Source organism: Augochlora pura, chromosome 6 (assembly GCF_028453695.1).
Source record: "Augochlora pura isolate Apur16 chromosome 6, APUR_v2.2.1, whole genome shotgun sequence".
Lineage (NCBI taxonomy): Eukaryota > Metazoa > Arthropoda > Insecta > Hymenoptera > Halictidae > Augochlora > Augochlora pura.
Window position 1 is genome coordinate 23,511,325 of NC_135777.1, and position 13,753 is coordinate 23,525,077.

Below are 13,753 nucleotides of genomic sequence, written 5' to 3' on the forward strand. Positions count from 1 at the left end.
ACCTCGATAATTAACGTAAGGAGGCTACACTTTCATGAACAAGTCAATAGTAAAATATTGAGAATATGTAATAATAATAAAACTAATTAATCATTATAACATTTATATTTTACTTAAAAGAACTTTGATATTTATTATCCACGACACATTTTATTATTGATATGTAAAAGTTCCAAGTACAAATATTATGTATAACAAAACATACATATACGATGTAATAAGTGCTGGTTGTACTGTAAAGTTTTCTAAATATAAATTTTTTTTAAAGTTCAAAACGTCTTTATTTATTCATATAAAAGAGGATATTAATTTATTTACAAGAATATAACATAATTTTTTACAGTAAACAATGCGGTTAGACTTTAACTGTTTGTTTCTGATTGCGAGCTATTCGTACTCGAACTACTTTCAATGAGTTCTTTTTGCTTCATCCAGGCCTTGGCAGACGCCAGGAATTTAAGATTAGGTCTCTGCGACTCGTCTTCCGGGAAAATAAAATCGAATACTTCTTCCCAACCGTCGTCATTCTAAAAATGGTAAACGGTATTAATTTTTGTATTTAGAAAATACACTACGAAAATAGGGAATCTATTTACCCCGTCCTCTCCCACAATACGTCGTCTACGTTTAATTCTACGAGGCATTTTCTCCATAATTTTAACGCGAGTTTCGTCGTCTCCTTTCTCGTTTTCAAAATCTCTCCATGCTTCTAACAGCAGCGCTCTGCTTTCTTTATCTCCGCTTGATCTAAGAGCATCATTTCCACGTTCGAAGATTCTTCGTGCCAGAACAACGTTATCTACACCGTCGTCTTCAGCCGTCGTATTTGCCAATTCAAATTTAGCATAAGCAATCCAAACCTGAATAAATACATATCGAATAATGAAATAGATAAATGTTACAATTATGCAATTGTAAATTAAAGGCCGATAGGGGGCTCTATGTTCCTTACTTTCACGTGAAGCGTACGTTCCAGTAATCTCTCAAATAATTGTCTTGCATTATCCGTTTCGTCCTGTGCTATCTCAAAGTCGATATAAGATTTCCATAAAAGTTCTGGCATGTCCAATCTGCATATTAGAAACAAAAGCACATAAATATAACAAAAAGCTTCACCTTAAACTCTGGTTAGTTATTTTTAACCGTTTTACCTTGGCTGCGATATAGCTAATTCATAAATAGCTCGTGCACGCTCTACATCGCCTAATAGTGTTTCCAATTCTGCAAACTGTTAAATAAAAAATTGACAAAAAATGTATATATATTAAAAAAATCACGTTAATTGCTAAATAATTCTGGTCACATACTTTCATCCATGTGGTGCAATTTTCCGGCCCAAATTCAAGGAACTTTTCATACAATATTCTGCATCTATCGAATTCTCTCAATTGAATTTCCAGATCAATGTATCCGCGATACAATTTGTCCCTAGGGCAAATACCTAATGCCATACCCTAGAATAGTTTCAAATAAAACCATTTATAATTTAAAAAACTAAATTAATTCTGTAAAGTGAAAGATTATTATATGGAATTAAATCAGCACCAATGTTTTCCTAGCTGCTGGTAAATTTTTCTGTCGTATTTCAAAGTAAGCGTAGAGCAACCAAATCTTAGAAAACGTAAAATGTTTATGTGGAATCAACTCCAAGCATGCCCTGAAAAAAATTATAAATTAATATAAATCACTGTCACAGTTTTGAAGCAGAAATTAATTACCTATAAACCTGGCGGCATCTTTCTACATCTTCGGTATCAAGTTCCTCAAAAAGAGCATAATTTATCCAAAGGTAAATGTATCTTCTCCAAAACTGCTTCTCCTATATCGCATAAATGCATTCAGTTTACATTATCCATATCAATGCAAAAGATATATCTTAATAAATCGCATAAAACAATATTCCTTACTTTAGTTGGAGGTACGTTAGCTATAGCACGTTCGTAAGTTTCTCTAATGACATCTGCGTTTCCTTCAGATTCCACTAATCTCAAATAATCGAACCAAGCATCATAATTAGAAGGGTTTTCTTTCACTTCCTGCTCGTACTGATATTTTCTTTTGCTTACTATTACGTCCTCGATGCCTATCGATAACGATATCACTTAGTCGTACATCTTGAAAAATTATTTAGAAAATTTTGTTATCATGATAAAAAGAGTACCTGAACGATCTCCGTATTTCTTTTCATGTATGGTATACGCTTTATAAATTTCTTGAGTCTTCTCTTTTGGAATATGATCCAACGCGTATTTGTAAATTACTCTGGCTCGATCGTGCTACAAAAAATTATATATTTGTAAATACACAAGATTATACATTTTATCTTAATCTGCCACGTATCTTATTTTATATACACTTACCTCTCTTTGGCCTTCTTCAAATTTTGCGAACGCAATAAACAATTTCTCATCCAAACTTTCATCGCCATAAAAATTAATGGCTCTCTCATAAACACCGCGCGCTCCATTTATAAATCCATGGGATTCCTCGAACCGTGCGTATTTTATCCAATGTTTAACATCGGGGTGAACCATTACAAATCGTTCGTAGATTTGTCTTGCCCTTTGTATTTCTTTATACCTTAATTCAAACTTAATGTAGGTTTGCCAAGCCTGTTCATCGGGTTCCCACTCCATCCACCTTTCGAATACTTGACGCGCTCCTAAATCAATGATTTCGTTAACAATCGTATTATTACTATTGTATAGTTCTATATATGAACTACAATAAAATTTTACCAGCAATATTTTCTAACATCTCCTCCATATATGTATATTTGTACCAAAATTGATTTGCTCTGGGCAATATAGTAGCAGCACGATCCCATAAATTTCTTGCATGATTTACTTGACGATTTCGCATTTCCATCTCCGTGTATTTCAGCCATAATGTAATATTTCTATGATCAACGTCTAATGCTCGTTCATATATAGATCTAAAATTAAAATATACATTTTATTATTACATCCGAATGCTTATAATTTTGTAGAGCTTGACCGTATGAACAAACCTTGCTCTTTGAATTTGTTTCTGACTTTCTTCCCACTGAGCATATTTTATCCAGTTCGAAATTACCATACGATTTTTGCGTATATTATCTTCGAAAGCTTTGCGTTTTCTATGCTGGTAATCGGCTAACTCGTGAGGATCAGAGATTTTTTGTTTCGGAGGCTACGGACAAACATTAATCATTGTATTACATATAATTTTGTTAACGCGTTCTCGTCATAATTTTTGTGAATTCTTACCGGTGGTAAAATCTCAAGGTCTCGTTCTTTAGCCTCCCGCAAAAGCTGCTCCGCTGTTATTTGAATTTCAGCAGGCGCTTTATTCTTAACCTGTAAACATTTTAATAATTTCGTGATTGCAAAGTGATCGTTTATATATATATTAAAATGTGTGCTTTATGCAATACTTATAATAAAACGTATACACATACCTTAGCAACTTTTGGCATTTTCTGTGACTTCTCCATCGTTGTTTTAAATATTTAAACTTCTTCGAACACGAAATATTGTAAACAACAACGAATAAAGTTATTTAACAAATGTACAATGTATCGCAAGATCACCGTTTTCCTATTTTCATTTCCACATTTTCGTGCGAATAATTAATAATTTTAATAAATCACCGCAAACTGGAAATAAACGCAACATCAGCTATTTCTGTTATTTTATATCGTAAACCCTTTCAATAACTACAACACCGTACAATAAACAAACACAAATAGAGATAGGTTAGATCATTCTAACCTATATGACGAGAATAACATGCTTATGCAGTTCCTGTTGGTTATTTTACGGTGATTCTGATCATTTTGATTGTTCACTGCATTCTATTGGCAACTTTTTTATCGCAGACACGATTCAATCCTACCACCATTATCTAGCAAGCGAATTTAAAATTGCTGTTAACTTTTTCACAGAGGAACCGCTGTTCCACGTTCCTCTGTTACGATTCACGCAACGCGTACACACGTTTCTCAAAGAATGCCATTGCAATTTGAAATTGTTGCTGTTACGAATCCAAAGAACAATAAATTCTCGGGCAACGAAAACGTCTCTCAGCTAGTTTCGCGCGGCGTGGTTGCCGACCCTGTCGCATTGTTACACGCGCGAATCTTGTATTTTTTTGAACGGGTTGCGCACAATACTGAAAATGCACAGGACAATAATACATTACTTCTCCGTTACGTATACGAATTCGTATAAAGCGAGGAAAGAGTTCGATATCTATGAAAAGGGTTTAAAATTAATATCGGCCCGACGCAGGACGGGATTTGTTCGATGTCACAAGTTAATCTCCTTCCTCGGAGTGAAAACAGGCGCGTGACTGGTTTGATAGTGACGTTTGTAGATTCCCGTGACGTTTGCACGGAGAATGTTTAGTTGCAAACAGAAAATTGTTCGGATAATGTCGTTCGAGTGACTGAAACGCGACGGATCCGGAGGGCATCCCCGAAGTTTGTGAACGAACGGTGTGAAACAAGAGGATACCGCGGTGTTATGCGAGAATTTTCTTTCACGTGGGCTGCACGAAGCGACCGTGGATGAACGGATCGGTGGAAGAGAAAGATAGAAATAGTACGCGAGAAGGAGAGGTTAATTCGTGCACGGAAAAGAGCCAGAGAAAGAAAGCGAAACACGGCGGAAAAGAGAGGGGCAGTCACAGTGCCGAAGCTTTATCTTTATTATGCGCCGCTGAGTGAATTGTCAAGTGAAATCAGAAATGGCTGCCAACGAGCAACAACGCAAGGTGAGTAGGGAGAAATACATTGTATTTTTCTCGGATTCCGAATAACATATCGTTGCGTGACATCGGACGTTGGATCCGTGACATCATCCGGGGACAAATTTTCCGAATGGAACGGTCGAACGCGTAATTCGTTCGTGAGGATTTTTAGTCAAAAAATCAGATCGCTGCGATATATCGAGGAACTTGGGCCGTGCGTAAAGGGAAACAACACCGTTCTGGCATTAGTTCGGCATTGATAAATATTTGTCAACAACAGGGATCGAATAGTGTACCGTAGGGAAAATTGCTCGAGCCTCGCGCAAACAGGAATTGTTTAAACAGACGTTCCACTTCATTCAAATATTTGCCAGATCATCGATGCACAGAGAGAGACATATAGATCGCTGTATGTAGTATTTACATTCGCACGAGCAGCTGTCAGTAGACGTTCGGGATGGTGTCATGAAATCCAGCGAGAAATATGCGATGCGGAATCCCCGTTTGCGTTCACCTCGCGCAGAATGTTCGATCATTTTTGTCACAATTATCGAAAGCTCGTAGAAAATTTGCGAGCGATCGGTGGCGATAACCACCCAGTCAATGCACAACAGTATTAACGAAATGCTGCGACGTATGACAGTCGACATGCCCTAACAATTTTGATAATGCCCGAGCACCGTCGTTTTTCTCACCGAGGATTTTCAGATCGACCGTTTCATTTCATTGAAATCAATCGGACCATGTAAAACGATACTACGTGCAGCTGAAATAATTTGGACTTTGTGCGCTCAAACTAATTAGACACAATACGAAAATTAACATATGCCTTCTACGACGACAGATGTGTATGTGCGTTGATTTTTCTTTTTCTTTTCCTTCGACAAGATCAAACTGGTAACCGTTGAAAAATTGTCAATTGGTGTGTTCGTCGTCGATCGAGAATCGCTGGATTACCGTATTTAGAGGAATACTCGGAATCCAAGATTCTCCATTGACATTGAATTTGACTGAAACGAGATCTAAATCGTCCTCTTCGTTGCACCCGTAAATTGACATAATTCTTTACAGATTTATCGTCGCGAAATCGTTTCTTTGTTTCTTTCTTTTTCTTCTTTTTTTTTTCTTTTTTTTCTCCTTTTTTTGAATCGTTCATGCATCCTCGCGAACGACGTAATCCAATTAAATACCTTTATTTCTCCTGACAATTTGTAGATGATACTGCAATTTACATTCGATTTCATAATACCGCACGGAATATAAATTAATGCATTTTTCTACACGTCGCGGTTTCGCAATATTGTTCACTTATCGGGAAGGTAAAAAATATTGTACGATAAGAATGAATATAACGAAAAGGCTGTTCTCGGCCGAAACTAATACGTTTCTTTTATTTTGTCCTTATGCACGTATATGTATATGTGCGACGAGTTAGGTGCATATGTGTGGCGATCGCAGTCATGTTCGTGCGTTGATTCACGTTTACATTTCGCGATTACTTGAATAACATTTAATTAAGCATGGAGGTGAATAGAACGACAGCTAGGCCAAGAGATATTTTAAGAAACTTGTATCATTTCGTTGCGGGCACAACAATAAGCTGTTAACAAAGAACTTATTTTGCATTACCTTTTTTGTTTTTTACGTATATATTTTTCGTTCACACAATGTCGAATTACTTCCGTAATATTTATCCTTGATTTGTTAGGAAAAAATGAGGCTACGAGGAACATGTCATTTTTCTAAATATATTGTTTTGGTCACAATTGATAAGCGGTTTGTCATAAAAATATGAATGAAAAAACATTGATAGAAGATTGTAGTGTAATTTCCAAGAACAGTGAGTGTATTTACTGATAACAATACCATACTGCAATAGTAAATTTCTTGAGATTGTGTCTGATATGGGTAATAGGTTTTAATGGATTTTCATTACATATTGAACATCTATGTAAGCATACGTGACCTTAGAAACTGTCAAGGTATATTATATTAAGGCTTCACAAGTGCTATAACATGGCTACATAATGTTGTGACCTAAAGATTCCAGATACATTTTTCACATGTTATTATTTATTTGTAATTAACTTTTTTAGAAAATTACACAATATGTCACAAATCACCGGATGGTACATATACGTACAATGCATAAGTTTTAGATGTGCAATTCAATATATATTTTTTTTTTAAATGACTATGCTATGTTTTTGTCTGCTTTTATATCTGTACAATTGTTTAATGAATTAATATTAATAATTAGGAACCACGGGAGTTAAGAGAGCCAGCCCACCATGCGAGGAGACCTATGAATGCATTTCTAATTTTTTGTAAACGACATCGTGGTTCTGTGCGGTCTGGTTTCCCACATTTAGAAAATCGAGCGGTCACAAGAGTTCTAGGCGAATGGTGGGCCACTCTTCATCCAGATCAAAAACGTTCGTACACAAATTTAGCACAGGAGGTAAATGATATTTCTGTAATAAAGTCTCAATAAAGAATTGAATGTGTTTCTTTAAGTCTACGATGTTTATTTTAATTCAATTGAAATATCTTTCAGTACAAAGATGCATTCTTGAATGCGAATCCTGATTTCAAATGGTACAAATTACCAGCACCTCCTCTTCGTACTTTGAATACTAGGCCTACAAATAAGAAAACAGAAACGAGCTCTAATGAGCAATCTATAGAAATCAAGTCCGAGAATGAGTCTTCCGATTATTCAAAAGGTGACAAACGAGATGGACAATCAATTCAACCGGGTAAACTAGCGGACGAATCCCAAATTGGTGGCCTCAGTTCGCTGTTCACACCACAGAAAATGCAAATAACCGACGAGCAAGCGACTGTCAATGGTTCTGTGATTGATGATAGCGATGTTCTGAAATCCCCTAAAAAGAAATATATAGAAGCAACTTTTTCACCTGAACTTAAAAGAGAATGCAAAGCCGACCTTTTCGATGCAAAGAAAAAAAGAAAATCCGAATCAAACAATAATGAGCAACAATATGTAAGAAATCTTGCCGTTTCATTTTTTTTTTTGTAATTGAAATCACTATGCGTTCAACTATTATTAATCTTATATATTCTAGGATATAGAAGATGTGAAAATAGAAATAAATGATTTTATAACTACAAATATGCCTTCAGAAGAAACTAATTTTAGAAGTGAACGGACATGCAAAGGTTTACGTTATCAAAAGTTCCTTGCAGAGCAAATGAAAAATATTGGTACATCGGGACAGCAACCTAAACGAAAACGTCATACCGGAAATCGTAGGTAAATATTTCATCGATTTTCTAATCAGAATAAATTACTAGTTTACTGTTTACATTACAAATAATCTGAACAAATGTTTCTCCTAGCACCGATGGACATTCAAATGAACGTAGAAATTCGATTTCATCGAATGTTAGTGAAAAAACCGATTCTTTGAGTAGCGAAGGCGGAAATAGTTCTCGCGGAGAGTTGGAACATCTTGTAGAAAGGTAGATTTCTTTGCTTTGTATTTGATACTTTTTTTTACATATAATTTACAAATAAGTACAAGTAACAAAAATAACGCGAGTATCATTTAAAGCGCTGAAGGAAACATCGAAGCTTCTAAACCAGAAGAAACGGAAACAGAAGGTGCAGAAAGTGAATTAGATTTTGGACCATGGAGTACACGTAAAAGATTTCGGGCCGAGTAAGTTCAATATGATAGTTTTGCGATAATATTCTGTAATGGAATTATATTTGTAATGAATATACAATATTATTTTTATGTGATATTTTCTTGTGTAGGGATTTTAATTTAGAAAAGAAAATTGAAGCGTTACCATCCTTAAGTTTAGAAGAATTTCAGGAAAAGAAGAAACAGCAACGTACGAAAAAGAAAAAAATAGTACAGAAATTAACGTCAACTTCGAATAACAAGAAAAATCAAAATAATTGTAACGCTAATGGTCAAGCAAATATTTCGAATAATCAAACAGATCGTGAAAGTACAGAAGAAGCTGACAAAGCGCTCCTTGTTGGAAGTCAAAAAAGGAAAGCACGAAAACAGAGCATTACACGTAATGCAGCCGCTACAAGCGAATCCACGCAAAATGAAGCAGAAGAATCTAATAAACGTGAGTATAAAGAAAGCAGTAGTATCTTCATTATTTATTTCTACACTTTTTCTTTTGCTTAACGTAATAGACTACGCAATACATAACAATTATTATAATTATATTCTTCTTAAACATAATATTATAATAAATAGTTTTTAAATGTGTTCTCAAAAAATTTTAATTATTTATATAAATATTAATAGCGTGGTGTGCGTCACCGGACTTGGAAGCACTGGCATGTCTCGCAACAGTTGCCGCCTACAGAACAAAACTTACCAAAATTAATACATAAGATATATTTTTTGATGTTTAACAGTTGTTCGCGATACGAACTTGCACTGTGCAAAGCCAAAACTATATTCGTTTATTTCTTTAATATAATTTTCTATTAGGAGAATTACAGAAATAATTGCTTTTTGATTGCTGTTAATACATAATAACGTTTCCAAGCGATCAAAACTGTACCACATTATTACTGTTAATATCCATATCGTTAACCGCTGTTTATATAAATATTACTATTGTGACCGCTGCAAGTTTATTTCGCAACACGACATATAAAGATATATTTCTTTTATGTTACATAAATATTCCGCGAATAAGGTCACTGAGAGACAGTTTACCTTTTTTTGTATAGTTTGTTAACAAATAATGTTGTTACTATTACATCTTGAAAGAAGATTCTAGTTTTCACTTTGCGTTGCGTGTAATTATTAAAATATTGCGTCACACGTTTCTATACTTGTTAATAAATACCTGCAGTGCAGATGAATGATAGCCATTATATATAATTTAAAGAAAGAAAAAAAATGCCCGTGTGTATTGATGTTCATTGGAAAATTTGTGAAGCTTCTAACGCAAAACAAACAACTATTTTCTTCACATAGGACCTGACTAGAGAAAAAAAGAAATTATCAATAAACGAAGCGAGAAAAGTACATATACAGTAAAAGAATGTTAGTCAGTGTGTATTGTATAAGATGATGTTGGAAAAGCAAGAGTCGAATCTTGTGAACTAATTTTTCTAATTACGAAATAATATAAATATGATTGAAAGGTAACACTAATAGAGCCATGAATCTTAAATAAAGCCGATGAGCAGGGCATTTTATCATATCTATGTGTAGTAACGATAACACGTAATAATTGCAAAGTCACTTGTTACTATTTTTGTTATTATCATCGGCATAAGTTTAATCTATATTTCATTATGTTCTGTAAACTTTTTATGTACATAGAAATAGGTGCAGTATTATGAAAGATATCCTTCATGATCTGAATATCAAAAAAGGATATAATCAAAAAATATACCTGTATAAATATATATGTATATATATTTATACACATATGCAAGACCACTATTTATACGTTGTACACGCGTACATATATGCATACGCGACGATGTAATTTATGAGAAAGTATAAAAAATGTAAATTTTATTGTTAGTAAATGTTTTTTCTGTATCGGAAAGCGTATGCGTATATGTACGTGTGTAATTTGATAAGACTACATATATATATATATAAATGTATATTTATAATATTTATATCGACTAACTATTATTTTAGTATTAAGACCATGAAATTGCGATTCTGTGCTCTGTTTGAGAAAGTAAGGGACTCGTCTGTGATTTTGGCTAAAGGAGTTTTTAATATTTTATATTTTTCTATTGATTTTTCTCTCTCCTTTTCTTTCTCACCTTTTTATGTTCATTGAAGTCTAACTCCAGATACTGTTAGTAAAATGATAAGAGCAACTAATATTAGTAAATTCCTCTGTAATATGGAAATGAGTATACTGATTATATTTCAAATGTGCCTTGAAGAGATTTGAACATAGATATTAATCAATGACCAATAATATATTTTCGATTCGTTTCGGTATTCTAACTGTTTTCCGACATTTACACTTATACCTTCTACATTTTCTAAGTGTGGTTACGGTACATAATTATAGAGAGGCTTCGTGGCCAATGTCCGAATACGTGGAATTATTGAAAAAAAAAAATATCAAGGGAAAGTGTTTCGAATTTTACTGCACAAACATCTATGTACCTAGCTTTAAAAATATAATTTACACGGAACATATATATATTATTATATATGTATGTATATATATATACATACACTTACATACATATATGTATATGTATATATACTTGTAACATATTGTATACCATTTATATTAATAATAAAGATATAATATTTTGATGTAACCTTGAAGTTGTTGCAATGTATTTGAGATCATAGAATTATAAATCATAATAAAATATTTTCATGTGAATATAAAATTATTAATCGTGTTCTCTCATGAATAATTTTTATATTCGTAGTATATAATGTATGTATCTGAAAAACAAAATCTTTAATGCATATTTATAGTCCTTGCATCATTTTCTAAAAATATATTACGATGTTTATATCTCTTCCATTTCCCGTGCACGCAAATTGTTTATTAAAGCATTTGCATAACTTCAAATGTTTAGAACAATGTAAAATTTTCAACGTGTTACTCTTTTCCTTTCATATATTTTCGTGGTGCTCAACGTGCTCAACCATCCCCAACTTACAGATCCCTTGGCGCCTTTACATTTTTGTAATTTTTATAATCGTAGTTTCACGTCCAAAGTACATTAAGCAAAAATAAATAATAAAAACCAGTCTACTAAATCGATTTTAAATCTATTAAAGACTTTAATCGTTAGATCGAAATTTATATACATTTTTTCGTACAATTCTTTCTCGTATTAATCAAATCTTTTTCTATATTAACTATTGATTTTGTATCCTTTGAATTGGATAACAATATGAAAGACGGTGAATATGAAAAATATATGCGTATCATTGTTAAAAGTCATTTTATTTAATCATAGTGTAAGGATTTCAAGATTTATTATTTTACGCAACGAACGAATAAAAAAATGAATTGTTTTAAATAATTACAACGTAAGATTGTTTTGTTAGGGTCGCTTTAGTCGCGCAATATAAAATTTATACAGGGTTTAAACATCTCGGTGTTTAAAATTCATGAAATGCGATCAGAAACTGACTTGACACTACGAATGCTCGTGTATATATGTCCCATGTAGAAATACAGCTCGCGTGTATACGTCGTGTCGCGCGTAGTGTTTATATCGTGCTTGTGTGACGGCAGTGATATCTACGTCAAATTGCTTGGCTTGTTCGTCCCGCGGACTCGGAGTAAATTTGCTGGACTCTTCGATCGTTCCTATTTCGCTGTCAAATATCTCGGAAGCGATTAACGATATATTTCAGGATGGGCGTAATTTTTTTGGAACACATCGGAGGTACTCGTCTGTTTTCTTGCGCTTCCTGTGACACCATTCTTACAAACAGAGCTCAGCTGATAAGCACGCGTTTCACGGGAGCCACGGGCCGTGCTTTTCTCTTTAACAAAGTTGTCAACTTAAATTACAGGTACATGTGACATTTTTCTCAAACTTTACATTCATATGAAACGATACAATATGTCATACGCTGCCATCACGTTTCGAACATTCTCGTAGTTGTGACAGACAAAGACAGTTGTGTAAGGATGGAATATTGTTGTTTCCATGTACCTAAGAAAATGGAATTCTTTATATGTTCGAATGACATCGGTACTATCTTTCGTGAATGAAAATTTGTACGAGCGCACGCGATAGAAAAATAACGATCGGGGCTGTTTCTTCATATTTTTTTTCTTCTTTTAAATGAAATACGAGTGCATAGTGTGGTATTATTTTTATTTCGATTAACAGATTTAAATGTAGATTACCGATGTTGATAAAGAAATCTGGAGCACTTGTACCGTTTCAATAAAATTATTTACAGAAATAAAAGAAAAATAGTTTTATCTTGATTGTCACTCTTTTTTTCTATATATTATCCAGTTATTCTTAGGTTCATGATTTTTTTTTTATTGATGCGTATATTTAGATTTTTAGCAATGTTTAGCACGCAGGATACCATTGTTAACCGTACAAAATCTCAAAGAAATTGTACTAACGGATTAATCTTATGAAATGATTGCATATTCATAATTTAATTCATCTGCAATGGTACACAGCGACGTACACAGTAGAGTGATGCTGACGGGTCATCACATGGTCAGGGATGTCAGCTGCAAAAACTGTGAGGCCAAGCTCGGTTGGTCGTATGAATTTGCAACAGACGATAATCAACGTTACAAAGAGGGACGTGTCATCCTGGAACGTGCTTTAGTCACTGAAACCGACGGAATGAGTGACAATGTTGTCTACCCTACGAATAACAGGTCCTAGGATTAAAATACATAATATCATAGTCAACATACGAAAGCAGTTGTTATCTTCTTTTGTGTTCCTTCATTGTTTGAAGTAATCCGAAAATTGTTCTTTAAATGTACATGAATTTATACTCGCATTCAACAATTTTTGTAACTATATAAAATACTGTTTCTTATGATATAGCGAATTAGTGACGATTTTTTTAAATTTATTTCTCATTACACATGTGTATCGTGATAAATTTAATTGAAAATAAAGATTGTGCGTACTTTATGTTGTAGTTTAAATATAGGTAGAAAATAGACAAGAACTAGTGGCATTCAATAAAGCAACATTAACAATAATAAATGCGTTTAATTGATACATATGTATCTAAACCTAAATGTAAATACTTGAGTATTAATTTTTACAGCCCTTTTACATACATTCTTCGTTAACTGGAAGAAACTTTTCATTTAAAACGTACAAGAGCATGAATTCTAAATTCATGGAGTAAATTTATTCGTATATTATAAAATTCGTGGAATAAATTTATTGAAAATTTTCGGATAAAGACCGAAAGATGAATGTAAAAACATTCTCGACATCTTCTCGAGACACAAACGAACCGCGCCCCAGACTGTCGGCCGATTGGTTGATATCGTTCGACCGAGGACCAAT

General features: G+C 33.6%; 3 protein-coding genes across 7 annotated transcripts; 2 read left to right on the forward strand and 1 right to left on the reverse strand.

Moving 5' to 3' along the window:
* Positions 1-38: 38 nt before the first annotated feature.
* On the reverse strand, positions 39-6,009 carry Crn (pre-mRNA splicing factor crn). Of its 3 annotated transcripts, none has more exons than XM_078182075.1 (15): positions 5,922-6,009; positions 3,440-3,637; positions 3,249-3,338; positions 3,011-3,171; positions 2,739-2,935; positions 2,361-2,662; positions 2,162-2,276; positions 1,908-2,083; positions 1,719-1,819; positions 1,546-1,657; positions 1,308-1,454; positions 1,152-1,228; positions 953-1,070; positions 597-860; positions 39-527 (listed from the first exon to the last, which is right to left on the reverse strand). In XM_078182075.1, exons 2-15 carry the CDS (start codon positions 3,473-3,475, stop codon positions 363-365), a joined length of 2,061 nt encoding a protein of 686 aa, XP_078038201.1. In that variant the 5' UTR covers positions 3,476-3,637; positions 5,922-6,009; the 3' UTR covers positions 39-362. The 3 variants fall into 3 exon arrangements, with proteins under 3 accessions (XP_078038201.1, XP_078038199.1, XP_078038200.1); XM_078182073.1 differs by lacking the exon at positions 5,922-6,009 and adding an exon at positions 3,753-4,001; XM_078182074.1 differs by lacking the exon at positions 5,922-6,009 and adding an exon at positions 3,712-4,001.
* On the forward strand, positions 4,312-11,068 carry Bbx (bobby sox). Of its 3 annotated transcripts, none has more exons than XM_078182077.1 (8): positions 4,312-4,755; positions 6,992-7,192; positions 7,289-7,738; positions 7,821-8,008; positions 8,095-8,217; positions 8,310-8,417; positions 8,516-8,844; positions 9,030-11,068. In XM_078182077.1, the coding sequence occupies exons 1-8, from the start codon at positions 4,729-4,731 to the stop codon at positions 9,116-9,118; spliced, it is 1,515 nt and encodes a 504-aa protein (XP_078038203.1). In that variant the 5' UTR covers positions 4,312-4,728; the 3' UTR covers positions 9,119-11,068. The 3 variants fall into 3 exon arrangements, with proteins under 3 accessions (XP_078038203.1, XP_078038204.1, XP_078038205.1); XM_078182078.1 differs by lacking the exon at positions 4,312-4,755 and adding an exon at positions 5,542-5,583; XM_078182079.1 differs by lacking the exon at positions 4,312-4,755 and adding an exon at positions 6,168-6,257.
* Positions 11,069-11,919: 851 nt separating this feature from the next.
* Yippee (yippee zinc finger protein) lies at positions 11,920-13,366 on the forward strand. Its single transcript, XM_078182349.1, has 2 exons — positions 11,920-12,263; positions 12,895-13,366. The coding sequence occupies exons 1-2, from the start codon at positions 12,103-12,105 to the stop codon at positions 13,106-13,108; spliced, it is 375 nt and encodes a 124-aa protein (XP_078038475.1). The 5' UTR covers positions 11,920-12,102; the 3' UTR covers positions 13,109-13,366.
* Positions 13,367-13,753: the final 387 nt, after the last annotated feature.

Coding starts and splice junctions, on each gene's coding strand:
- Crn (XM_078182075.1), bottom strand. CDS start 3,475: ATGGAGAAGTCACAGAAAATGCCAAAAGTTGCTAAG. Junction 1,229..1,307: donor ATTGCACCACATGGATGAAA/GTATGTGACCAG, acceptor TTTATTTAACAG/TTTGCAGAATTGGAAACACT. Junction 1,071..1,151: donor TTAGCTATATCGCAGCCAAG/GTAAAACGGTTA, acceptor TCTAATATGCAG/ATTGGACATGCCAGAACTTT.
- Bbx (XM_078182077.1), top strand. CDS start 4,729: ATGGCTGCCAACGAGCAACAACGCAAG. Junction 7,739..7,820: donor ACAATAATGAGCAACAATAT/GTAAGAAATCTT, acceptor TATATATTCTAG/GATATAGAAGATGTGAAAAT. Junction 8,009..8,094: donor CGTCATACCGGAAATCGTAG/GTAAATATTTCA, acceptor TGTTTCTCCTAG/CACCGATGGACATTCAAATG.
- Yippee (XM_078182349.1), top strand. CDS start 12,103: ATGGGCGTAATTTTTTTGGAACACATCGGAGGTACTCGTCTGTTTTCT. Junction 12,264..12,894: donor GTTGTCAACTTAAATTACAG/GTACATGTGACA, acceptor AATGGTACACAG/CGACGTACACAGTAGAGTGA.